The sequence below is a fragment of the Canis lupus genome, chromosome 14, assembly GCF_011100685.1.
Source record: "Canis lupus familiaris isolate Mischka breed German Shepherd chromosome 14, alternate assembly UU_Cfam_GSD_1.0, whole genome shotgun sequence".
NCBI classification, from domain to species: Eukaryota; Metazoa; Chordata; class Mammalia; order Carnivora; family Canidae; genus Canis; species Canis lupus.
The window spans coordinates 617,053-642,836 of NC_049235.1; the positions used below are offsets into that span (position 1 = coordinate 617,053).

A 25,784-nucleotide genomic window follows, 5' to 3' on the forward strand; every position below is an offset into this window, starting at 1 on the left:
CGGTAGGGCAGCTTGGGCTGGCCTGGGCTCCCTCAAGCTGCTGTGAGCTGACAGCCCCCAGCCCACCTTTCCCCCCTAAGTCCACAGACAGTTCTCAGCCTTTCTAGCCTCCCTCTGCCAGCTGTGGCCCCGCCACTGTCACAGGTCCTGGCTTGGGACTGCCACTGCCACCTCTGGCCTCAGGACTCACTGGACAACCAAGAGGAGAGCCCTCCACTCCCTGCAGGAGAGAGCTCCGTAATGCACGCAGCGCTTTCCAGACATACATTTACAATCTCACACTTCATTTTTCTTGGACGCAATCTCTGTGCCTTTAAACATGTCATCACTCTCTGTACCCCCCATTACCCCTTCCCAGCACTTCCCGGGTGTGGGAGGCAGGCTTCAGGTGGAGGCCCTGCAGGCTGCACCCGGCTGCAGTCGCTGGCGGGGGCTGCCCCCCCCCTCCCGCAGGTGGCCCTGCAGCCTGGGTGGGCTGGCGCTGCCTTTGGTCGGCCTTCTTTTTGCGGAGCCAGCCCTGCCACTGGGGAGGTGGCCAAGCAGGGTGTGAGCAGATGAAGGCTAGGGAGAACACCCCCCCCCCAGGAGGGGTCCCTGACAAGGGAATGATGTGAAGGCGGGGGTGTCTGCAACATGACATCACGACTCAGAAAGAGCCACAGCTCCCTGGAGTTACATGGGCCTCCGATGGGGAAACTGAGTTCCCTGAGAGGTGGTAACTTCTCCAGGTCAGGCCCCGTGTCCTCCCCACCCATCCCTCCCTCCCCAGGCAAGACTGGACATGCCCCCCGGTGTGACATGTCTTAGGCAGGAGCCCAAGAGCCGCTGGCTCCCAGTGGTCACAGTGAGGTACGGTGCCCACATTCCCACCCCTCACCGGCTTTGCCTCTGCTCAATTCCAAGACAGCTCAGTGAGTGGCAGATTCTAGAGCCCCCAGCCCAACCTCTGGAGGTGCCCAGACCCCCAGATCCAGGCTCACCGCGCCCAGAGGCTGGTCCTCCAAGGTGAGACAGGCTGATGGGGAGTAGGCTCAAGAGCAGCCGCCCGGTGTAGGGCCTGGCTAGTCCAAGGGGGTCTCTAACGTGATCCGGAGGGTGCGTTTCCTGGGAACCTACAGCGCAGCCCAAACCCCACAGCTGTGCTGTGCTCTCTTCCTTGGTATATGCGCTGCTGACTCGGAGAACCCTGGCCGGGGGCGGTGGGGGGGGGGGTGCTTCTAGGGGGTCCTCCCTGAACCCAATCTGGCGTCTGTTTAATTTGGACTCTGGGGTCTCTGACGCCGCTTCGTTTCAGCAGTGTCTCCGCCATGTCCACTGGGGTTCCTCTTGCCTCTGGCCGCGCCAGACCCCTTTGATCCCCGAGTTCTCTGCTGCGGGCTGTCGCTGGACAGAGGCTGTGAGAACGGGGTCGTCCGAGCACCGACTCTGGCAGCGACCTCAAGCCTCCGTCTCTTTAATAAGGACGAGGAGACAGAGGTCCCAAAGGTTAAGCGACTCGGCCTTTGCCCCTCCGCTGGCCAGGTCCCCTCATTCCCAGGGAGCAGCGCCCCTGCGGCCTCGCTCCCGGAGCGATCCGGCTTCGCAGAGCGCGGGCATCACCTGTCGCGGGGGCTCCTCGTCCACGCGAATTCCCAGGGGAGCAGGCGCGCGCCCTCCGGTCGGGGCTGACCCTGGGTCCTCCACCACCCACCACACCGCCCGCGCCCCAGCCTCGGGCTCCGCCCCGCCCCCGGGCCCCACGCGCCTCCCGACCCCGCCTCGTGGCCGCCCTGGGTACCCCCTGCCCGCCGGCCACCAAAAGCCAGCGCTCCGCCCCGCCCCGCCCCCGCCCCCGAGGCCGCCCCACGGCCCTCCCACCCCCGCCGCCCCTGCGCGGCGCCCACGCTCCGCCCCGGCCCCCGCCGCCACCCCCGCACTGCTCCGCCCCCGCCCCCCCTACCGCACTGCTCCGCACTCCCCTCCTCGCGCTCCGCCCCGTCCCCCGCCCCCCCCCCCCCCGCACTGCTCCGCACTCCCTCCCCCCGCGCTATGCCCCGTCCCCCGCCCCCCTGCACTGCTCCGCACTCCCACCCCCCCGCGCTCCGCCCCTCCCCCCCCGCACTGCTCCGCACTCCCCCCCGCGCTCCGCCCCGGCCCCCGCCCCCCCACCCCGCACTGCTCCGCACTCCGCCCCCGCGCTCCGCCCCGGTCCCCGCCCCCCGCGCACTGCTCCGCACTCCCCCCCCCGCGCTCCGCCCCGGCCCCCGCCCCCTCCCCCCCCCCGCACTGCTCCGCACTCCGCCCCCGCGCTCCGCCCCGTCCCCCGCCCCCCCGCATTGCTCCGCACTCCCACCCCGCGCTCCGCCCCGGCCCCCGCCCCCCCGCGCTCCGCCCCAGCCCCCGCCCCCCCCGCACTGCTCCGCACTCCCACCCCGCGCTCCGCCCCGGCCGCCCCGCACTGCTCCGCACTCCCACGCCCCCCGCGCTCCGCCCCTGCCCCCCCGCACTGCTCCGCACTCCCCCCCGCGCTCCGCCCCGGCCCCCGCCCCCCCACCCCGCACTGCTCCGCACTCCCACCCCGCGCTCCGCCCCGGTCCCCGCCCCCGCGCACTGCTCCGCACTCCCACCCCGCGCTCCGCCCCGTCCCCCGCCCCCCCGCACGGCTCCGCACTTCCTCCACCCCCGCGCTCCGCCCCGGCCCCGGCCCCTCCCCCCCGCACTGCTCCGCACTCCCTCCCCCCGCGCTCCGCCTCCACGCGCGGGGCGCGCCCCGACACCCGAAGGGCCGGGCGGCGGCGCGGCGGGGCGGTGCTCTCGGCTCGGGTTTCGGCCCGCCCCCGGCGCCGGCGTGACCCCTCCTTGGGCGCGGGCGGGCCGGGCCCAGCTGGCCGGCGCCCCGCCCCCGGCCCGGCGCTCCGGGCGCTATAAGAGGGCGGCGGCCGTGGGGCGCCCTGCGCGGGGCCGGGAGCGCGATGGTCAGCCGCCGAGGCGCGGCAAGATGCTGGATGGGCCCCTGCTGGCGCGCTGGCTGGCCGCGGCCTTCGCGCTGACGCTGCTGCTTGCCGCGCTGCGCCCCTCGGCCGCCTACTTCGGGTAGGTGCCTCGGCGGCCCGGCGGGCAGGCAGGCGGGCGGGCGCGCGGGGACGGGGACGCGGCCGGGGCGCGAGGCGGGAGGCCCAGGTGCGCGGGCCGGGCGGCTGGCGGTGGCCAACGCGTGGCCGGGCGCTGTTTGTTTGCGGCGTGCGCGTTGCTCGGTCAGCGAGGCAGTGTCCTCGCGGCGCCGCGTGGGGAGATGGGCCGGCGTGCCCTACGGGCTGGCACGGGGCCGCGGTCCTCCGTGACCCCGGAGTCGTCGTCGCCGCGACGCACCCGTGCGCCGGCCTCCCTGGAGCACGGGGACCAAGCCTGGTCCTGGCCTCGCGTTAGGCCGCCGGGTTCTGGTGGAATGGCTGTAGCCTCTCCTGGCCCCTGCCCATCCACCCCCCTTGCAGCTCCCCCCTCCTTTCTCTCCTCGAGAAGTTAATTTAACAACAACAAAAAAATACGTACAAAATCCAGATGTTCCTTGCACGGAGCCCCAAAGGGGAAAAAAAATCTCTCCAAGCTGGAGGAATTTATTTTTCTTGCGCTTTGCTTCTTACGCCCGCTCGGCCCGGCCCGCGGGAGCGCTTCAGTGGGACTGGCCGGGTGCGAAGGGCTGGGCCGTGACGCCGCCCGCGCTGTCTCGGGGTCGCTGCCCCGCGCTGCCCCGCAGCAGCCCTGTGCGTGGTTTCGGCGCGCCGCCCTCCGCCGGTCTCTCCTGCCCTACCTCGCCTCCGTCTCCCACATCTGGGATGCCCAGCCCGGAGACCTGGGGGGACCCTCCCTCGCTGTGCCACGCAGATGGGCACCCCGAGGTCTGGGCTGGCACCGCGCGAACAGCCCTCTGGGGCCCTCAGCCTCCGCTCCTGCCGCCCGGCGCTGCCCCGGAGCCTCGGCCCACCCTCGCGCCCTGGCCCCTGCCCAGGGCGCCCCTTGGCGGCTCCTGGCTGCCGCCCTCTGCCCGTCACCTGTTCCCTAGCCCAGGGCCCGGGCGCCGTCGCGCGGCCGCTGGCCAGCAGAGGGCCCCGTTGGTCCAGAAATGTGGCACGGCCAGGGCGGGGAGAGGCCACTGGGCGAGGAGCCCTGCAGGTGTATCCTGTTCTCAAAGAAAATAAAATATTTTCATGGGAAACTTTCCCTTTGTGTTTTTCTTTCCCCCCTTTCTCCTTCTGTTCCTTTCTCTTGGGTCATCTTCCAGGGTCAGCTCCGTGTCTCCTTCCCCTGGAGACCCCACCCGCCAGCCCTCTCCTGGCTGCGGCAGTGGGCCCGGCCCTGCTTAGGGCCTGGGCTGTGCAGGGGCTGGCACGCCCCTGCACGCCATCTGTGCAGCCTTGCCTCGCCCTCGCGGGCAGAGGGAGGGTCAGAGGATGGCCGTCTGGCCGCAGGTCCACGGTGAGTCACGGCAGCCCGGCAGCCAGCTGTGCCTTCCCGCTCTGCCGCCGGCCCGGCCTCGGGTCTGCTTACTAGGCTTCAGACACACCCTACGCTTGTCTGCAGCATGTCTGCTGCCAGCCCTGCTGCCTGTGTGGAGGGGAGGTGGGGGTCTTGGGTCCTGGCTTCTGGCCCCCCACCCCCCACCCCCACCGCAGGCAGCACGGCACTCAGCACCTCTGGGGAACTCGCTGAGCTCTGTGGGCGTGTGGGGGGCACGCAGGGAGGGCTTGCTGTCCCTGGGCCTTCTCTGGCTGGTCCCCTTGCCCAGCGCCTTGTCTCCAGGGGGCGGTCCCATGGAGAGCATGGGTGGCAGACGTGCTGCTCTGGGGACAGCTGGCTCTGCTGGGGCCCCTGCCATCCCCCGGGCTCCTGGCAGGAGAGCTGGGTTCTGTGTGATGGACAGACGTTCTGGAGCAGGGGCAGGCCTGGTGCCAGCTGGAGGGAGAGGAGGAAAGGGTGCTGGTGCTAGAGGGGTCTGTACCCCTGGGCTCCTTGGGAAGTGATTCCCTGATTCCTGAGGAGGGGGCAGGACATGCTGTGGTCTATTCAATACACGGAGGCCCAGGCTTTCTGGTCAGCAGTGACTTGCTGGGCCCCGGTCTGGGGCCTGTGGTCCTGGCCCAGTGATGTGGCAGGAGCTGGAAGACTGGGGGGAGCAGAGGCCCAAGGTGGGCAGGGCAGGGCAGGGGCTTCCCCCCAGCCTGGTGTGGAGACGGAGCAGGAGGAAGGAGCAGGGATTCAGGCTTTCCTCCTCCCTTCCCCCTCTCTGTAAGCTCTGCCTGGCACGAAGGCTTGCAAGCAGGCAGGGCAGCTCCAGTTACAGCCCAGAAACCGAGAGAGGCTGGCCTGGGGTGGGGTGGGGGGTGTCACGTGGGCAGCAAGAGCCCTCCCTGCCCCCTCCCCGAGGCTGCAACCCAAGCCACCCTGCTCCTGTTGCCCTGTCCGCCTCTGGCTGCTAGGCAGGACCCGCCAGGCTGCTCCCTGGCCATGGGGACGGGGTTCTTCTCTCTTCCTCCATGGCCTGGCCCTGCTTCTTGGTGGTGTGATTAGCAGGTGGCGTTTCCATCTGGTTCTCCAGGGGCCTAGACAGCCTGGTCCGGTGCCCTCCTGGAAGGGGGTGTGTGCCTGGCTCCCAGCAGAAAGGGGCCAGTCCCGGGTCTCCTGGTGAGTTTGGGAAACAGGCTCAGAGTCCCACCTCCCCATTCCCTGTGGACCTGGGTGGGCTGAAAGCTCCGCCTGCACCCAGCCCTGCCCCTGGTGTTACAGATAAGAGGATGGAGCTGAGGGGTGTCCTGTGTCTGCTGAAGATCCATGCAGGAAGGGATGCCCTCTGACCTAGGCTGAGGCGCTCTGCTGTCCCCGCCTAGCATGGAGCCAGGGGCTGGGTCCAGCAGAGAGGGTGCCATGCTGCCCTTTCTTAGAGATCCCTAGGGTGCCAAGCCTGCACCCGTGGAGACCCCTTGCCCCCGTGGAGCTGCCTCGGGCTTCTACGGTGGGTAATCCTCAGGGAACTAGTAAAGGCTCCCATGGACCCTCTCAGGGTTGGTGCTGGTACCCTGCATTCTATGAGACACCTTGGCTGGCTGGCTTGCGGGCAGCAGGACCCCACTGGGAGGTCTGTGCAGAGGAGGGCGTGCGAGGCACGGTCCTGGGGGTTCTCACGCTGGCCGGCCGTTGGTGCATAGGGGTGCTCAGAGCCTGTCTGAAAGGCAGTTGAGGGGCTCAGGGGCCAGCCGGGGTTTCTGCGATGGAAACACAGCTCACATCCTGTAAACCCACCCCGTGAGAGCATGCAGCTTGGTGGTTTCTGGTACATCTACAAGGCTGTGCGGCCGGCACCTCTATCTAATTCCAGAGTGTTCCATCACCCCAGAAACCTCATATCCTGTCCCCGCCCCTGCCCCCCACCCCTGGCAACCGCTAATCCACGTTCTGTCTCTGGATTTGCCTGTTCTGGACATTTTACATAAGTGGAATCATACAGCATGTGGCCTTTGTGTCTGGCTTATTTCACCAAACAATCCATTCTCAGGATTCATCCACGGTGTGGTGTAAACTTGTGCTTGGTTCCCTCTGTGGCCAGATTATTATCGGTCGTGTGGACGCTCCACAGTCTTGTTCTTCCGTGCTCCTGTTGTGGGCACCCGGGGGGCTGGCCCCTTTCTGCTCTCATCCCGCTGCCGTGAGAGGCTTGCAGTTCTGCCTGGTGTGTGCTTCGAGGTGGGAGTGCGGATCCGGGGTGACTGTTTGGAGGAGCTGCTCTACTGGTTTGGCTGTGCCATCTTATGCTCCCAGTAGCAATGCAGAGGAGGGCCAGTATCTCCACACACTCACCAGTTCTAGTTATTTCTGTTATTTTTGTTGTTCTGTTTTGCTTTTTATTCTAGTCATCCCAGGGGATGTGGGGTGGTATCTTTGGTTTGTACGTTTGGTTTGGTTTGGGGCTTTGGTTTGTATGTCCCTGATGTCTGGCACCATGAGCATCCTTCGTGGGCATGCGGGTTGTCTGTATGTCCTCTTTGGAGGAATCTCAACTCACTTCCTTTGCCCCGCTCTAGGCAAGGTTGTGGATCTTTGTCGTTGATTTTTAAGAACTCTTTATATATCTGCATATATTATTGGGCAGAGGACAACCTGAACCAGGAGCTGGCACGCCGTCTCTCACCCATGTGTGCAGAAGCTGCTCGCGTGGGCCTCCACCAGGGATCATTATCCTGCTTGGCCGCCAGCGTGGCTGGGTGGTGCACATGACCATCTGTTTGCTATAGCCTGGTCTGGGGGCCCAGCCAAGGGTTCTGAGGATGTGCCCAGGAGGCTGCCCTGGTCCTGCTCTCCAGCACTGCTGTGCATGTGGGGTCAGCACCAGGGGGCAGGGGCCAGGGGGCAGGGGCACCCCTCTGCAGGAGCCTGGGGCCCAGCTGGGAATCTTGTGTGGTCAATGCCTGCTGCCTGCCTGGAGACGGTGTGTGCAGCAGGTCCCTGGAGGAGGGAGGAGAGGGAAGGGCTGGGGCAGGAGGAGGGAGCCCCCTGTAGAGCTAAGAGGCTGCTCACTAGGCCTGTGGTGGGCCAGGTGCTCGAGGTCACCTGTGGGGGGAGCCAGCCTCCCGTGGCAGAGAAGGGCGGTGGGCAGCCGGGGAGGTGTCCTGGTTATCTCAGGCGGTGGGAGCCGTGTAAGCAGCAGGCAGGACAGGTGTGCCCGGAGCAGCTGTGCAAGGCCTCAGGTCTAGCGTCGGTGGGGAGGTCCTGCAGAGGGGGGCCCGCAGAGGGGGGCGTGCAGAGGGGGGTCTGAGGTGGGAGCTGAGTAGGGACCCACACAAGGGGCCACAGGGAATGTGTGAGGACCCTCGGGAGTGGCCCTGTGGGTGAGGGGGACGTGGGGAGGGGATGTGGCTCTGGGGAAGAGGGGATGCAGGGCAGTGGGCGGGGGAGCGGGACCCTGGGGCAGGAGCAGGCATGGGGAGGCAGGTGGATGGAGCAAGTAGGCAGGGGTGGGGATGCAGCCCCGGATCCTCTCTGTTCTCCACAGTCTGTCCCTTCCTGTCTTGTCCGGGCCAGTTTGCTCTGCGGGCTCTGTGCCCCCACCCCCCGCCCCAGCACAGAGGCAGTAGAGGCAGGTGCTGAGCGCCAGCCCAGGCCTCGTGGCCAGCCTGAGGTGAGAAGGAAGCCATGGCCACCTGGCCCCCCGCAGCTGTGGGAGCAGATGTCCTGCCACAGCCGGCAGCCGTCTGGACGGGGGGACAGCTGGCCTAATCTCACCCCCATCCTTGCCACTGTGTTGGGGGCACTTGTGGGACCCTGCCTGGGCTGGGTGTCAAGGACAGTCAGAGAAGTGAGTGGGTAGTTTCACTCCTGGGAAGAATGCACACCTACGATTGCCCTGGGGCCATCGGACCTGGATGGACGCAGGAGATGAGCTGATCAGGGGCCTGGGTTGGTTTCCTGGACACAGAAAGAGGACACCTGTCAGCAGAGCCGGCCCCCACCCCCGTCCAGGCTTGCAGGGCTGCAGGCTCCTTTGTGTATTGTGCCCTGGGCGGTAGGGCCGCCCCTGCCATACCCGCGCTGCCCCCGGGGGGGGCCGAGAGGGCGAGAGGCCTGGGCCCCCCTGCAAGTGTCCTCTGGCAGCGGGTGGCCTCCGCTGCTCCAGGGTCGGCCTTAGCTGTCGCCTCCTCCAGGAAGCCAGCCAGAGCCTGGCAGGGTCGCCCCTGGCCTGCGGGGCTGTTCTCTGGGCTGCCCTGGAGAGCAGGGCTCTGTGCTCAGAGCCGCAGCGCACCCCCCCCCCCCGGCCCTGTGTCCCCCGCGGCACCCACACTACCCTCCCTCTGGCGCCGCAGACCCAGACCCAGCCGTCAGATGCGGGCATCGTGGGCCCCTGGAGCCCCGGGGGGGCGGAGTGTATGTGTCTTGGGGCCCAGGGTATCCCCTGGGCTGGGTGGGAGGTGGGGGCCAAGCTGCGAGGCAGGGGCCTCCACGGGAGGGCAGCGCCGACCTGGGTGGCGGGGGCCGCCCGGCTCCGTGACCCGTGGGCCCGGCCCGCCGTCCTCCGCTGCCCCTCCCGGCGCGGTTCCTGGCTGGCCCAGCGCCTCTGGCCGCAGGAGGAAACCCGGCCGCCCAGCTGGCAGGCCCAGCATCTCGAGGCCGGCAGCCGGACGAGAGAATGGAAAAACGCAAGCCTCAAGCTGCGTTTGTTTTTCTTAGCGATACCTGAGGTAGACGCGGCCAGGGAAGTGGTCTGGCTGGGCAGGGGGGAGGCCCCCAGGGGCGCCCAGACCTGCGCGCGTCACGGCCGGCCCCCTCCTGGCCTGCGGAGCCGCAGCAGCCACCCAGCACCACCACCAGCCCCCGGGGCAGGACATCCCTCGGGGCTGGGCTGCCCCGGTGTCCCCCTCGGGGCTGGGCACGTGAGAGGTCAGCTCTGGGCAGCAAGGGGGTCGCGGAGGTGACACCGTGGAGGCGGCACCACTGGCAGCTTTCCCAGGACCTGTGCCAGGTCCTGCCTGTCCCTTCTGTCACAGCTCGTTGGGCTCCTGTTGTTGTGAGGCCTGGGCCGGGGTGATGGGGGTGTCCTGGCTGCTTCCCGCCTCTGCCCTCTGCTGTCCTGGGGGTGCTGTTGGCCCCAGGGGTGCCAAGCGTGTGCAGGGACGTTTCTGTGGGGCTCAGGGGCAGCAGGCCTTGTGCAGTGCCGTTTGCCAGGTGTGGCCGAGGCCTGTGTCTGCCAGCCGACCCCCAGCCCAACCCAAGCCAGGAGCTACCCTGGAGCATCCATGCTGCCCACCCAGGATGCCTGCATGGACGCGGGGCCCTGGAATGTGGGGCCCTGCAGCTCTCGCAGCTGACGGTGGTGACAGCTGTCACAGACACAAGGGTGCTCGGCCTGTCCGCCCAGAGCGCACGAGTGGCCTGTCGGCCGGGGCCGTCCTCCTGCCCTGCTTGCCGTGGCCGGTGTCCTCTGCCACCTCCTTGTCTATCAGGGCCCCAGATGGCAGTGGAGCCTGCCGGGAGCACCTGGGGTCCGGGGATGTCTGCACCCACCCCGCCCCACCCCCTCGACCTACGTGCTTGGGCAGGAAACTGGGCAGGACGGCGTCAGGCAGCAGGCCTCAGGAGGACGGAGGGTTAATCTCAGAACCAGTTTCTCAGCATTGGAATTTGTTTTGAATTTGATTCACACAGAAATTAAACGCCGTCTGGTGGGGCTGAGGTTTCCTTGGCAGGGTGCTGTGGCTTCTGGAACTCCGGCCTCTTCTCCCTCTGCCCAGCCCAGGGAGCTGGGTTTGTGGGCAGGGTGGCCCTTGGGGTGGCTTGGCCTGTTGGCAGGAGGAAGGGCCGTTGAAATCCGCTCCCACTGTGGAGTGGGAAGGAGCAAGCGCTTTGGGGACCAGGCTCCCAGGCTTCTGCCTGAGGACGAGGGCCTCCCAGCCCCTCGCCAGCACTGCCAGTCCAGCCACCTCACTGCCTTTGGGGGCAGATTTGGGACAGTATGTGACCAGCTAGGTGCTTGGAGGGGCGGCCCCGTCCCTAGGCCACTGAACAGTCTGAGGCCTGGCCTGTGGAGGGGGATGGGCCCCAGACTTGGCTGTATCTGTCCTGGGTTCTTTTCACTCCTGGTGGGACTGGGCTGGGCTGGGCGTTCCTCTGAGCTGCTCTGGGCTGGTCAGGAGGATGGGCCTTCAGCAGCACAGAACCTTGTCCAGCGTGACCTTCTCTCAAGAGCCTTTTCTCAGTTACATCCACAGAGGTCCTCGTTCCAAACAGGGTACATTCCAAGCTTCCAGAGGGTGTGAATGTGGGGACCTGTGTCTTCTGCTGCTGGCATATGGTGACCAACATGGGTCGAGGTAGCTGGGCGTGCATGCATGGAGAAGCCTCTGTGCGCCCCACGAAGTGTGGCAGCAGCCCTATGAGCCTGGCCTCACAGGCTCGGTGGATGCTCTCCATGTGCTTTGAGTGAGATAAGCTTGGAATTTCTTTCTTTTTTCTTTTCTTTTCTTTTCTTTTCTTTTCTTTTCTTTTCTTTTCTTTTCTTTTCTTTTCTATTTTTTTTTTTAAGCTTGGAATTTCTATAAGGAATAAAAGACCACAAAAACTAACCCTGCAGGTTTGGAAAACCAAATGGAATTGGGGGGTGGGGGAGATGTGATCTGTCGATTGATTTGAAAGCAGATTAGAAATAGCCACTCTGGAAAACTGTGTGGAGGTTCCTCAAACAGTTAAAAATAGACCTGCCCTACGACCCAGCAATTGCACTGTTGGGGATTTACCCCAAAGATACAAATGCAATGAAACGCCGGGACACCTGCACCCCGATGTTTCTAGCAGCAATGGCCACGATAGCCAAACTGTGGAAGGAGCCTCGGTGTCCAACGAAAGATGAATGGATAAAGAAGATGTGGTTTATGTATACAATGGAATATTACTCAGCTATTAGAAATGACAAATACCCACCATTTGCTTCAACGTGGATGGAACTGGAGGGTATTATGCTGAGTGAAGTAAGTCAGTCGGAGAAGGACAAACATTATATGTTCTCATTCATTTGGGGAATATAAATAATAGTGAAAGGGAAAATAAGGGAAGGGAGAAGAAATGTGTGGGAAATATCAGAAAGGGAGACAGAACGTAAAGACTGCTAACTCTGGGAAACGAACTAGGGGTGGTAGAAGGGGAGGAGGGCGGGGGGTGGGAGTGAATGGGTGACGGGCACTGGGTGTTATTCTGTATGTTAGTAAATTGAACACCAATAAAAAAAAAAAAAAAAAAAAAAAAAAAAAAGAAATAGCTGAAGGGAATAGCTGAGGTTGGAAGGTGGGGCAGGAGAGGTTGCACCGAGTATGGCCCGTGGAGGTTGGGAGGGGCCGTGGCCCCGGGGGTCCCCTCAGTGTCCCTGCAGGCCAGATGCCAGACTCGGGCTGGTGGACAGAGGTCCTGTCTGAAGAGAATGGCCTGGGATTTTCCGAAATTCTCAGAATTTGTTAGGGTCACTACAGGATTCGGGAGGCCCCAAGGAGTCTCAAGCAGAAAATGCAAAAATCATACCAGAACATAAGGAACTGGAAATGCAAAATTCCCAAGATGAAGAGCTACCTGGGAAAACAGATGCAGATAAGGTCTCACGAGCTGCGGAGGAGAAGGTGCACAGGGGCTGTGCGGACTGCTACCTCCTGGGGCGTCCGAGGGAGGTGTTTTCGAACAAGTACAAGCTACCCTGGGGACGAGGATGCTGTACAGGAGCGAGGATGCCCAGGACTGGGTATGTGGGTGCTGAACAGCATCTCGTCGGGTCCTAACAGTGGAGTGCATGATGGCACACATTTTGGGGAGCCTGCTGGCCTGTGTCCTCAGGCCTGGAGTTGCCGCCAGACGTGGGTGAGCCACAGACGGGTGTCCATGTGCAGCAGACATGAAAGTAATGGGAATGTGAAACTTCAGATTGCGGGGGCAGATGGACTGAAACACCACAGGGCAGGCAGAAAGAGAAACAAGAGAAACAATAGGTGTGGCCAGTGGAAAAGGTAAGCGACAGCCCCAGCACCCAGTACAGGACATGCCCCAGCTGCAAGGAGAGAGGATCGGGGTTGTAGCGGGCTCCTCAGTCTTATCGCGGGCTCGTGGGCGACGCAGATGTAAGCACAGGGCACTTGGGAGGATGGAGAGAGGACACACCAACTCAGTGGACCTTAGGGAGAGAGTGGAACTATAGGAGGGACAGAGAAGCAGTGGGCGCCACAATCCAGGCTCTACATGGTGACCTGGACTCTGCACAATGACTGGGGCTGTGACCCAGGCTCTGCATGGTAACCCAAGCTCTGCACAGTGACTGGAGCTGTGACTCAGGCTCTGCATGGTGACCCAAGCGGTGACCCAGGCTCCGCAAGGTGACTCGGGCTATTGTTTATGCTCTGTAAAGTGACCCAGGCTGTGACCTACGCTCTGCATGATGACCCACGTTGTCACCCAGGTTCTATACAGTGACCTGAGCTGTGACCTACGCTCTGCATGGTGACCTGAGTTGTGATTGAGGCTAAACTATCTCCAGGCTGTGGCCCAGGCTCACACAGTGACTCGGGCTGTGACCCAGGCTCTGCACAATGGCCCAGGTTGTGACCCAGGCTCTGCATGGTGACCTGAGGTGTGACTCAGCCTCTGCATGGTGACCTGAGTTGTGATTGAGGCTGAACACTATCTCCAGGCTGTGGCCCAGGCTCACACGGTGACTCGGGCTATGACCCAGGATCTGCACAATGGCCCAGGTTGTGACCGAGGCTCTGCATGGTGACCTGAGGTGTGACCCAGGCTCTGCATGGTGACCTGAGCTGTGATTGAGGCTCTACACAGTTTCCAGGCTGTGACCCAGGCTCTACAGGGTGGTCTGACTGTGATGCAGGTGTAGTAGTTGCTGAAATGCATATTTAAGAAGTGGAGAAGCCTGGAAACACTCAGCAAGCATCGGTCCCGGATTTAAGGAAAGGAACAGTAAGCTACACCTGAAGAACGCAGACGCAGTGCAGAAATGCACACGTGACACCTGTGCATCTAAGATGAGGAAATCACTCTCTGGGAAGATGTGATGAGTCAGATGCAGTGGAGACACTCAGAGCACTCCTCTACCAGGAAGTCCCCCAGATTCTGCAGACAGAAGAGGGATGCCGGACACTTAGATGCCAGTGCGGCTGCAGGTTCTGAGGAAACGCAGAAAACTGGGGACGAAACGTCTGGACAGGCAAACCCACCAAATGGATTAGTGGGCGGCAGAGGTGGGGGCCGCAGCAGTGCCTTTCTTTGTGAGACTGTGAAATGCCCTGCAGTCGACCTGGAGGTGTTTGCACACATCTGGGAATGTGTGCAAGACCCTGATTCCGAGACCTCAGGTGAGTGATTTTATGGCATGTGAATCATACCTCTGCAAAGCTGATTGGAAAAGAGAAAAGTACTTGGATCAAGATCTTTTCATCCAGCAGAGGTCAGGCCACGTGGCTTCGCAGCAAGTCCTACCAAACAGTTAGGACAACATGATGCTAGTCTGACCTGTCTTCCAGCAAAGTTATAGAGCGAATTCTTGCTGAGGTGCGGAAACCTGGAAACCTGGCAGGATGAGTGTGGAAGAGAAAATTAGAAATGCAGATGCAGGGGCCTAGACACAGCATCCTGGGACAGCAGCTAGGGTGTGAGGGAGGCCAAGGCACCCCGCTGTCACTCCGGGAGAGCAGGGAGTGGCTGGTTTAAACAGATGACAGCACAGGAGTCACATGCCCGCAGGGGCAGGGGCTACCTCTGATGACCCTTAACATCCATTGGTGAGTTTTGAAAAGCTTGGAGCAGACGTAAAGTGGGGGGAACTTCTTTAGCCTAGAGGCAGCCTCGAACCACATGCTCGTGGTTGAAACGGCCAGAGCTTCCCATGAGGACCAGGACTCAGGCAAGGATGCTGTGGCTGCCCGTGATGTCTCAGACCCTCGGGCAGGATGGCGGTGTGTCTGCGGCGATGGTGTTCCGGCCAGGTGAGCACTGTGATGCTCCGGCTCTGGCCTCTGGTGCTCCGTCACCTGCAGGGCCTCTGCACCTCCCGGGGTTGGGTCTGGGTGGCAGGGACGCAGGTTTCGGCATGTGGTACAGGTGAGCAAGGGCGAGGTTCCCTGCATCCTGGCCCCGGAGCCCGTGTCTCTCTCTCACGCAGGGCACACCTCCCTGCCAGCACGAGGAACCATCGAGGCGCTGGGCCCCACGGAGCAGTGGGCAGATTGTGCACCGTGGTGCTCAAAGCCCTCATGGAGCAGGAAGGCAGCAAGGGTCCCTGGGATGGAAAGAGAAAGCCAGCAGCCTCGTCTGTCTGCAGACTGCATGACAGGACACAGCCTCTGGATGCTGTTGGAGGCGAATCCCCACACGGTGGGCGCACAGGAGGCCAGCTCACGTCGGCTCAGCTGCATGTCCCGCTCCTGGTCAGGAACCGACCAGCACAGGGCCCGTACCTGTCACATGGTGTGGGGCTGCTGCTCAGCCTCCTGGCCCAGCACGGGCAGAGGGCAGCCAGCTGGGGTGGGGTCAGGGTGAGCAGCTGGGCAGGGCCTGAGCTGTGCCAGGGGCCTGGGGCACCATTGGGGCTGGACCAAGCAGCATCAGATCACAGGCCCTGTAGGTGGAGGCTGGCCTGCGGGGCTGCATGTGGAGCATTGCTGGTTTGCATGGGCCCCCGCCGTCCCTTGCACATGTGACAAGCTCTCGGGGATGGAAGCGAGCTGCTGCTGCCCGGGGCCTCCTGTGTTCTGGGCCGACTCCTGCCCTGGGCCCCCTGGTGCAGCAGGTTGTGGCTTCCTGGTACCTGCCAAGCTCCACGGTATGGATAGCCCCATTGTTCAGCCAGCTGTGGGCCTCGCGGTGTGACACGGCGCTCCCAGGGTCGTGTCATGGCAGGCGTGGGTTTCAAGTATGTGACATGAGTGTGCATGCTTTTTCGACCTACATCTGGAGCCTGTAATTCTGGAGACAGACCTGGGGGGCCTGTGTCCAGACTCCCAGCCTGCAGGACTGAGCCCCCACCGTGTCCCAACTGTCCTGATCTCTGTACCTCCAAGGATGCATCTGTGGTGTTTCTGAGTCGGGTGGAGCCTCTTGTAAGTTTTACGAGATGTGTTCCCTCTCCTTAAGCTCCGTGCTTCTATCTCATGTCCACTCGCCACCGGCTCCTTTTGTTGCTGCTCCACAGGCAAGTCCGCATGCACCTGCACACACGGAGGACGCTGGCTCCTGTGCCCATGTATCCCCTGAGACATGTCTTCTGGTTTTTGGACTCTGCAGCCCTTTGCTGGGCACAGGTTCCTGTCCTTTTGGAGGCACAGGAACTCACTGCATTTTTAAGGGCCATGTGGATGCAGGCCAGCCCCAGGGGAGCCCTGGCCTCAGCCCTGTGGGCCATGTGGACACAGCACTTCCAGGTGGGCTGGGGGTGGTGTCACCCACCATCTCACTGCCTCTCCTCATCCACACCCACGGCTGCCCTTCCCAACACAGCCCCAGGTACTCTGGGGATGGCCTTGCCATAGTTGGTCTGTTTGGACCCAGGATGTCTTGGCACCAGCCTGGAGCTGGTTAATCTTGGAGAATCCAGTCTGGGGGACATGCAGGTTGCAGGCCACAGCTCTCTGATGTGTGGTGGTGTGCCGTCGTGGGCACAGCTGTTGACATTCCTGTCTGGGGACCAGTCGCCACCGTGTGAGCTGCCTTTGTGTGGGGAGTGGCTCTTCCAGCCCCTGGCGTGGCATCGTCAGGCTCCTGCATGCCCCTGGCCCAGCTTGGCAGCTGTCCTTGTGTTTGGGGCTGTCTGAGCTCTGGCATGAGGCCTGGGAGTGTAGGAGCCGCCCAATGTCCACCCCTACACATACCCATGTCTTTGGGCGTGAAGCCCTAACCCAGGATGTGTCGCTGCCTCCTCCCTGTCCTGTGGCTCATCCAGCACGGTGTCCTAGCTCCGGGCTCACACGTACCTTCTCCCCAAAGGCCTTGCTGCCCATGTGAGGCCTGTCTGTGCTCTGGGATCCTGTTGGGCTTCTCATCGGCTCACATCCACACTGGTCACTGTGCACCAGTGGGCCCTCCTGGCCCAGAGTGTCCCCAGGCACGTGCCCTGCAGCGTCTGTATGGACTCAGGCTCGTAGGAATATGCTTTGGGTTCTGCTCGGCAGCGCCCTTGTCCATGGGGCCAGTTGGAACTCTCCGCTCGTGCCCACGAGCTCTCTGGTGCTGGCTGGCTTGGAGCACCATGGGGAAGAGGGCCAAAGTCTGGGGTGGCTGTTCTCAGGAAGCCGCCAGCCACCAGTGTGAAGAGGGTGGTGGGGTTGGTTCTTTCCCCTCCGGGTGCATCACTGGCCTCAGGCCCTGCTTTCGTAGCTTCACCCTGCAGGCTGTGTGCGCAGAGCTGCCTATCTGCCACCTGACCGCCTGCTCCCCTCTGCACCCTAGGCCCAGACCATCTGCAGTGGCATCCCCGCAGCCTTGCCCTGCTCCTGCCTGGGCTTTAGCACCCTGGCCTCCTGTCCACAGGGAGCTGACCAGAAATGCAAGACAGGTGCTGCTCCTTCAGGGGCCTGGGTCCGGGACCCTTGGAGCAGGGATGGGCTCTACCCTGCATAAGCCCTGCCCTTGGCAGAGTAGGTGTGGATCCGCCTCAAAACACACACCCCAAGCCCCCGCAGCAGGCAGGGTCAAGGAGAGGCCACACAGGGGGATGTGAAGGGCAAGGGGGAAGGCTGGGGCTTTGGAAGCCAGGACCTTAGGCTGTTCCCAGGGAGCCTGGCCTCCAGTATCAAGGCTGGGGTCTGCTACAAGGCCTGCCCGGATCCCTTCTCTGCAGAAAGCTGCTGGGAGCCAACCCAGTGGCCACCATGCCCTTGAGGGGGCTTTCGAGTGGCAGCAGGAAGAGGGATGGAGCAAAGTGTCGGATTAAGTGTCTGGGGATGCCTGGCACCCCTGGCTCCTCTGGGCTGGTTGGCTGGGGTGGGGAGGCTTGTTTCCTGTGATGTGCATGTGGGGAGGGTCTAAGCCCCACCCACATCTGGTTGGGCACTCCCCCCCCACCTTGTCCTGAGGACTAAGGGTCTGGCAGATGCTGGGCAATGGTGTGTGAGGACACAAACCTCTGGGTCGGAGCCCAGAGCAGGCATGAGGTCCGAACTGGTCCGTCCCTGGGTGAAGCATATGAAATGGGGGTTGGGGAAAGCCTAAGAACTGGTGGTTGACCCTCAAGGTCTGGACCTTAGCTCAGATGAGAGATGTGGAGCTGCAGGAGAACCAGGAACCAGCCTGGGTTCTGCCGGGAGGTCCTCTGTGCCCAGGAGTTCCGGGAGACCCCACTGGGCCCTGCAGGGCCATCTGCAGAGGTGGCAAGTGGGCAGGGAGTAGCCCAGGGCCCTCTCCCAGAGGCTGCAGGCCGAGGGGCTGGGCCACCCCAGCTGGGGTCCTGGAGGAGTGCCTGCTCCGGCTGGGTAAGCACATGTGTCCATGTGGTCCCCCCTGGGCTCTGACACCCCTCCCTGCCCTGACCAGCTGTGCCCTCGGCACACATGCTGTGCTGGGCTGCCCTCCCCAGGTGTGGGTATGTGTGGTGATGCTCACCTCCAGAACGGCCCTCACCCCGGCCCCTCTGCACCCAGGCTGACTGGCAGCGAGCCCCTGACCATCCTCCCGCTGACCCTGGAGCCCGAGGCTGCAGCGCAGGCACACTACAAGGCCTGCGACCGACTGAAGCTGGAGCGCAAGCAGAGGCGCATGTGCCGCCGAGACCCAGGTGTGGCCGAGACGCTGGTGGAGGCGGTTAGCATGAGCGCCCTGGAGTGCCAGTACCAGTTCCGGTTCGAGCGCTGGAACTGTACTCTGGAGGGTCGCTACCGGGCCAGCCTGCTCAAGCGAGGTGAGTGCGCCATAGTGCCTGGCAGGCCTTCCAGCTGGGTCTGTGCCCCCGGGGCACCGCTCCTTCACCTGGTCCTAAAGCCCCCCCCCCCCCCCCCCCCAGTGGCTTAGGAAGCCTGGGTGCTTCACTTCCTACCGACCGCTCACTCCCTCGTGGCTCAGTCTTCACTTGATCACCCTTCCCTTCTGGTCCATCCGTCCATCCACCTGCAGTTCCTCCCTCCTTCTGAACTGCCAGTCTAGTCTCCAGCCCTGCCACCTGGTCCTGTCCCTGCCCCTTCCTTCCCACCTGCCCCTAACTCCTACCCTGCTCTCTTCCCACCCAGACCCTTGACTCGCCTTTCCTCTTGCCTTGCCCCTCCTTGGGGAAAACTTGCCCCAGGAGGCATATTTGGGTGCTTTGATGCAGCCTAAGGCAGCTCTGATGGCTCTGGCCACATGGTGGTGACCGGGGCCCAGCGGCTGGGCATGAGGTCCACCTGGTGCCGTGAGTAGAGAGCCTTCTTCCTTATGTCTCCCTTGGACTCTGATCTGAGCTTCTCAACAGCCTCCTTTAAAAACTGGGGACCTGAGACCCAGGGCAGGGCGGGGCTCACTGCCAGTCTGGTGGGTAGGTGACCTCGAAGGACGAAATTTCTGATCCCTGGGCAGAGCTGGGTCTCCAGGTGCTGTGAACTCTCTGTGTCCTCTTCCATCCAACCCCGGGGCAGAGGGAGCATGCCTCCTCCCTGCGGGCCTCCACGGCAGCCCAGGCAGGTACGCCCCTATCCAAGGCGATCATCAGCCAGGGTCCTTCCCATGGACCCTACCTGCGGCCAGGAGTCAGGGCTCCGGCCGGACTGCCCCGGCTTGGCTGTGCCTGGGCCACATGGGGGGTGCTCCCGCCGGCTCACCGGCCCTATCGTCCCTGCGCCACCCCCCGCACCCCGCAGGCTTCAAGGAGACTGCCTTCCTCTACGCCATCTCGTCTGCTGGCCTGACCCATGCGCTGGCCAAGGCGTGCAGCGCGGGCCGCATGGAGCGCTGCACCTGCGACGAGGCCCCGGACCTGGAGAACCGGGAGGCCTGGCAGTGGGGTGGCTGTGGGGACAACCTCAAGTACAGCAGCAAGTTCGTCAAGGAGTTCCTGGGCCGAAGGTCGAGCAAGGACCTGCGAGCGCGCGTGGACTTCCACAACAACCTCGTGGGTGTGAAGGCAAGCGGGGCGGGGCACGGCGGGGTGGGGCGGGGAGTCCACAGGACAGGGCGTCTGTGGGCAGCAGGCTGTCTGGGGCGGGCAGGGTGGGGGATCTGTGGGCGGGGCATCACTCGGGGCTGGGTGTCTGTGGGGCGGGGCATCTCTGGGGGCGGGGTGTCAGTGGGGCGGGGTGTCTGCGGGGCATGGGGGCGGGGTGGGGCATCCATGGGAATGGGCTGGGGCTGCTGCTTGGGGGTCAGTGCCAGCCTTGAGCTGCCAGCCGGGCCCTGGAGCCTCCCTGCCTGTCAGGCTCACTGTCTTCCGGGGATGCTAGGTGCCGCTGTGACCTCTCATGAGGTAGGGGGTCTGGGGGTGTTCTGGGGGCCGCTGGCTCCAGGCGGGTTGGACCTGGGGCTGCCTGGCTCAGCGCCATCCTCCACCCTCCTTGCAGCCCCTCAGTGCCAGAGGAGGCCTGGTGCCCATCATGAGGGCCATCCCCCCCATGTGGACAGAGCACCCCATCCCCATAGCCCCCACACACGTGGGACCACCAGACACCCCCTGAGGCTCTGTGGGGCTGTGGGATGGTCAGGGGCTCTGCGTGCTCAGCAGGCTGCCCCTGGGATGTGGAGCTCAGCCTTGGTTGGGGGGGGGCTGTAATTAGAGCCAGCCCTGCTCTGAGCCCTCTTTATTGAGAAACAAGAGTTCTGAGTCCTGTGCTTATTAAAGAATCAATTTCCCCTTTTCTCTTTGGAGCTGTGCCCCCCTTTGTGCCCTCCCGGGAGGGGCGGGAACAGATTAAATCCCTAAGGCGAGGCTCCTTTTCTTTTGCATTCTCTCTTTTGTAAGCTATTAATGAAAAGTCAGAATATGGAAAGTGCTCTATTAGCTCTGCTGGGCCAGGGAAGCAGCACTTTAATTAAATTTGTCCGAGTTTCTCAGCAAAGTGTCATTAAATGTGACTCTTCTATTGCCTGGCCAGAGGGCAGCTATGTTTCCTAATCCCCCTCAAGCCAGTGGGCCCTCCCTGGGGGGCAGCGTGGGAGCTCTGGCCTGGCTTGGGGATGGGGTGCCCTGGGGAGGGCCTCCCCTCTCTGCTGTCAGGGATCCCCGTGTGGGTGGTCAGACAGGAGGCCCCTCCGTGCAGCCCTGTGTGTGTGTACATGCGGGTACCGCTCCTCCTCTCTGGAGGATCTGATGGCCAGTCCTGCCAACTGGGCAAGTAACTCACTTGTCCTCCCTCCCTCCAGGAAGCAGGATGCTGAGACCAGACTGGGAGGTCCTGGTGGGGCGTTGGTAGTGAGGCTCCCCGGGTGGGGTGGCATGCTCAGCCCCTGCGGCGGGCAGCCCTGGATGCAGGGAGGGACTGTCCCCACCAAAGGCCTCTACTGTGGGGCCAGGTCCTGGATGTAAGGCATCTGTCCTAGGCCATCAGAGGCTTGGAGAGGGGAGGGATAGGCACATGAGCCAGGAGCCTGGGTGATGGGTAGTGATAATCCGCCAGGTTGGGCTGGGACCTGGGGGGGCCTGGGGGTCAGCTGTAGGGGCTGTTCACCCAGCCTCACAGTGTGGCCCTCATGCCCAGCTCCCCTCCCCCCCCCACCAGGTAATCAAAGCCGGGGTGGAGACCACGTGTAAGTGCCATGGTGTGTCAGGCTCCTGCACCGTGCGGACATGCTGGCGGCAGCTGGCACCCTTCCATGAGGTGGGCAAGCGCCTGAAACACAAGTATGAGACGGCGCTCAAGGTGGGCAGCACCACCAACGAGGCCACTGGTGAGGCTGGTGCCATCTCGCCACCTCGGGGCCGGGCTACAGGGACAAGCGGCAGTGACCCGTTGCCCCGCACACCGGAGCTCGTGCACCTGGATGACTCGCCGAGCTTCTGCTTGGCCAGCCGCTTTTCCCCAGGCACCGCTGGCCGCAGGTGCCACCGGGAGAAGAACTGTGAGAGCATCTGCTGTGGGCGTGGCCACAACACGCAGAGCCGGGTGGTGACGCGGCCGTGCCAGTGCCAGGTGCGCTGGTGCTGCTATGTGGAGTGCAGGCAGTGTACCCAGCGTGAGGAGGTCTACACCTGCAAGAGCTGAGCCCCTCGGGTTGGGGCCCCCGGTACACCTGGCACATGGCGGCAGGAGCCTGGGGATGGGCTGGATGGACTGTCTCTGCCCCTCTGTCCCCCTTCTCCAAGACTGAGGGTGGGAGGTGGCCCTGGTGTGGCCCCGCATCCCTGTCCGCCCCCACCTCATGACCTGAGAGCGCTATACCATGCTTTCTAAGCTGTGTCCGTCCCTAAGAGGCCAGTTCCTGCAGAGTGGTGCCCCTCCCTGCTCTGGGCTCCCTCTGCCAAGCGAGCGGCAGGCACATCTTTGTGATCACATAGGTCCCCTGTGTGGCCGCCTGTGGGCTGTCCTGCTCCAGCACTGGCTTAGAGAGTCAAACCACTAGGAGAGAGACAGCCCAGCTGCCCGGGTGTGGGGGTCACTGCCATCCCCTCTGACATGGAGCGCTTCTCTCGGGAGTGATACCGGTGACTTTTAAATTATTTTTATTTAACTAATATATAATAATTATTTTTCCACCCCCACTCTGTCTCAGGCCTCAGCTTCCTCTACTCTGGAGGGAGCCTAGTCTGGAGGGTTCCTTCCCTCCCTCCCCCCAAGCCCCTCCTAACCTCTTTGCCTGATCTGCTTTGTCGTTTGAAACCACTAAATTGAGAGGGATGTTGCTGTTGTGTTTAAAATAGTAAAGCAGGTTGTATCCAGTAGCCCAAGCCAGCTGTCCCCAGGGACCCTACTCTGGGCAACTTTGGGCATGCATTCCTGCACTCCAGGCTCTTCTGCGTGGGGTTGGAGGCTGCAGGGGGCTGGGCAAAAGGGAAGGGGCCATTCCATAGCTTGCTTCTTGTTAGTGTTACTGTGGGAGGAGGCGGAGGTAAGGACGGGTGTGGACAGTGAGAATCTGGGGCTAGGATTTGGCAGAGGGTGGGCTGCTCTCCTTGGCCAGGCTGTTGTCTTTGCAGGGAAGGAAAGTGGATGGGCGACACTGACCTGGTTTGGTTTGAGTGTGTGTGCATGTGTGTGTGTATGCCTGCACGAGTGTGCATGAATGAGCACACGCGTGTGGGAAGCACGTGTGCATGAATGCGCCTGCATGTTTGTGCATGAGCACCTGCATGTGTCTGTGTTGCGTGTGTGCTTGTGAGCACGTATTATGTGTGTACACACATGAGAATGTGTGAGCCTATGTGTGTATCTGTGTGAGTGTACATGGGAGTACATGGGGGCTTGTATGAGCACAAACATATGTGCCGTGTGCATGTGTGAGAGCATGTGTGGTTGTGTGTCCATGTGCACATGTGATACGCATGCGTGCATGTGGGTGAACACGTGCCTACGTGTATCTGTGGTGTGTGCCTGTGCGCGCTGTGTTGGCACGGTCAGTGGTCAGCTGGGGCGACCTCACCTGCAGTCCTTCCTTAGGGTGGAGTGGCCCTTCCCCTGTTGGCATGAACTGCAGCCCTGGCTCCCAGGTCCTCCAGCTGTGGCTGTTTGGTGGCAGGGTGCAGTGTCCCCCAACCCCCAGCTGAGTGGCCGTGTCCCCGGGGGGACACAGTGCGAGGGTGCGGTGCAGACTTGGGAACTACTGAGTGAGGGGGTTCCCTGGAGTCCCATGGGCTCCAGGGAACCCTGGGGACTGTGTTTTTAAAAGGAAACCTATTTATGTGGCTGTGGGGCTCCGTCCCTGGTCATAGTGTAAATAGTAAAGTCTATTCTGTGGTTCAGAGAAGCTCCCCGTGAATACGTGCATCCTGAGGGGGGACATCATGAGGGGGACCGGGCCCAGCGCAGGTGCAGCCAGCCACGCCCATGACAAGACTGTAGCTCAGTCACTTCTGGGTCTGCAAAGGCAGCATGCCAGAGGAAGGAGATCGTTTTAACCAGATACCACATTTAGCTCTATGTCATAAATATAAAGTATTTTTTTAAACAAGGCAGGCTGGAAACGTCTGCTGGCTGGTGTGTTTATGTATAAATATATATCAGAATATCATGCTAAACAAAGAAGCAACTCCTCCCGATGGAGCCTCCCAGCTCACTTCTCTTCGGTGCAGGAGGGATCCTCTAGAAGAAGCTGTATTCTGGGGCCAGGCCTGGGCCCCTGGGTCAGCCTCTCTGGGAAGGGGAGGGGGCCACAGGCGGGAGCCATGCGGAGGGCCAGGCGGGTCCCGGCCACCTGCTCCCCGCTGGCCACTCAGACGGGGTCGCACCAGGTGCGGGCATTCACATGCGAGCTCTCATCTCTGCACCGAGTGCGTCTCTCTCTTGCGAGCCTAGCATTTCTCTACCTCATCTGTACAGCGATAGCATGTACTCGAGTGACTTGGAGAATGTATTTATTTAACGCTTTGTGTAATGGAACAGAAACCAAATGGACACTAAATAAATGTATTTTAAATTATAGCCCCATCTGAGTCTGCTCCCTTCAGAGGGGTTCTGGAAGGCCTGAGGGAGGAATGTGTGAGGGAGGGGGGTGGGGAGGAGGGCCTGGGGAGGAAGAGGATATGAGGGGGGGAAGGAGAGCCCGAGAGCCGGAGGGGGAGGAGGGTCTGAGTGGGGAGGAGGGTCTAATGAGGGAGGAGGGTCTAAAGGAGGAGGAAGGCCCCAGGGGGGAGGAAGGCCTGAGGGGAAGGAGGGTCTAACAGAGGAGGAGGGTCTGAGGGTGGAGGAGGGTCTGATGAAGGAGGAGGGTCTCGTGGAGGAGGAGTGGAGGAGGAGTGTGTGTGTGGGGAGGAGGTACAGGCTTAGGAGCAGGAGTTCCCTTGTGGGCAAGCAGCACGCAGCGGGCTGGGCTGCAGAGGTGGAGGTGTGCTGCACTGTCCTCAATGCAGAGGCTGTACCTCCCCTGTGCAGAGGTCCCAGCAGGGTCGGAGCTCTGTGCACCTGCTTACAGGTCAACGTGGTGCTGGGGCCCCTGGGGCTGTCCAGCTTGACCCCTGTCCTGGCACCCAGCCTCGCCTTCCAGGACTTTCAGGGAGGGCCATGTGAGCCTGGCCAGCCTTGTCGGCAGCCGTGGGCCTGGCCTGGCCATGTCTGCTTGTCTCCCTGGAGCCACTGTGTCCATGTCCAAGAGGGCTGTTGGCAACAGGCCTTCCTCTTGCACTCCTGAAGGCCCAAATACCAGACTGTGGGCTGGGTTTCACCCCTGGGGGCACGTCCTTCCCGCCTCCCCTCTCAGCTATGGGGACCCAGGCAGTCCTGGGCTCATGGGCTCCGCCCCAGCCTCTACTTACCCCTTCTAGCCTTACATCTGTTACGTACGGGACGCAGAACCTCGCTGACTATCCAGCATGCTTCTGTCTGGGGACCCTTGATCACATCTGTGAAGACCCCCATTTCAAAAAAAGATCACGTCCTGAGGTTAAAGTGGGTGATAGCTTGGTGGGTGGGGCAGCTCCACTGTGGGTACTGTGCTCTCCGCCAGGGTGGGGCTGGGCTGGGCCGGACAGAGCATGTGTCTTCCTCCTGGAACAGCCCTTTCCTCCTCACCTCAAGGCCTGTGTCCTTTGGGGGCTGATGAGGAGAGCCCTTGGTCTGTGGGGGGCAGCAGAAGGGTCGTGGCACCTCCCCCCACCCCCGTGGACGCCACCGCTGAGACAAAGGACACTTCTGGGGTCAGACCTCTGCCAGGCTGTGGCTGAGGCCCCTCTGCAGGGTGCTGGGCTCTGTAGGTGAGGTACGGGGTGATTGCTCAGCAGGGGGAGCTGGGGAACCCACAGGGCAGCAGTTGGTGGAAATCCAGGCCTCTCCCCACGCACTGACACTGGGGTGCAGGAAGGGGGCTCAGGCCTCTGCCCGTGGGCGGGAGGGGATGGTGAGTGGCCCAGCCACGGAACAGAAGGCCCAAATGGGGTTGTTCTTCCTGCAGCTGATAACAGCTCTGGTGCAGGCTGTGGGGGGGTGGGCTGGACAGTCAGAGGAAGGGGTCGCTGGGCTGGGTGGCCTAGACAGGCCTCAGAGGAAGGGGGCACTGGGCCGGGGGCTGGACAGGCAGAGGAAAGGAGGTGCTGGGGTGGGTGGGCTGGACAGGGCCACATAGCCTCCCGCACCGCTGACCTTCCTGTTGCCTGGGGACCCCAGGGCTTCCCGTCTGTCCGTGGCTCTGTGTACAGTGGATATGTGGATATGCTCCGTGTGTGTCCGTGTCTGCAT

The 25,784-nt window shown here is 62.7% G+C and overlaps 1 protein-coding gene across 2 annotated transcripts; it reads left to right on the forward strand.

Moving 5' to 3' along the window:
• Positions 1-2,893: 2,893 nt before the first annotated feature.
• Positions 2,894-24,035, forward strand: WNT9A (Wnt family member 9A). Of its 2 annotated transcripts, none has more exons than XM_038556446.1 (4): positions 2,894-3,072; positions 18,141-18,397; positions 19,329-19,591; positions 21,180-24,035. In XM_038556446.1, exons 1-4 carry the CDS (start codon positions 2,978-2,980, stop codon positions 21,660-21,662), a joined length of 1,098 nt encoding a protein of 365 aa, XP_038412374.1. In that variant the 5' UTR covers positions 2,894-2,977; the 3' UTR covers positions 21,663-24,035. The 2 variants fall into 2 exon arrangements, with proteins under 2 accessions (XP_038412374.1, XP_038412375.1); XM_038556447.1 differs by lacking the exon at positions 2,894-3,072 and adding an exon at positions 9,090-9,203.
• Positions 24,036-25,784: the final 1,749 nt, after the last annotated feature.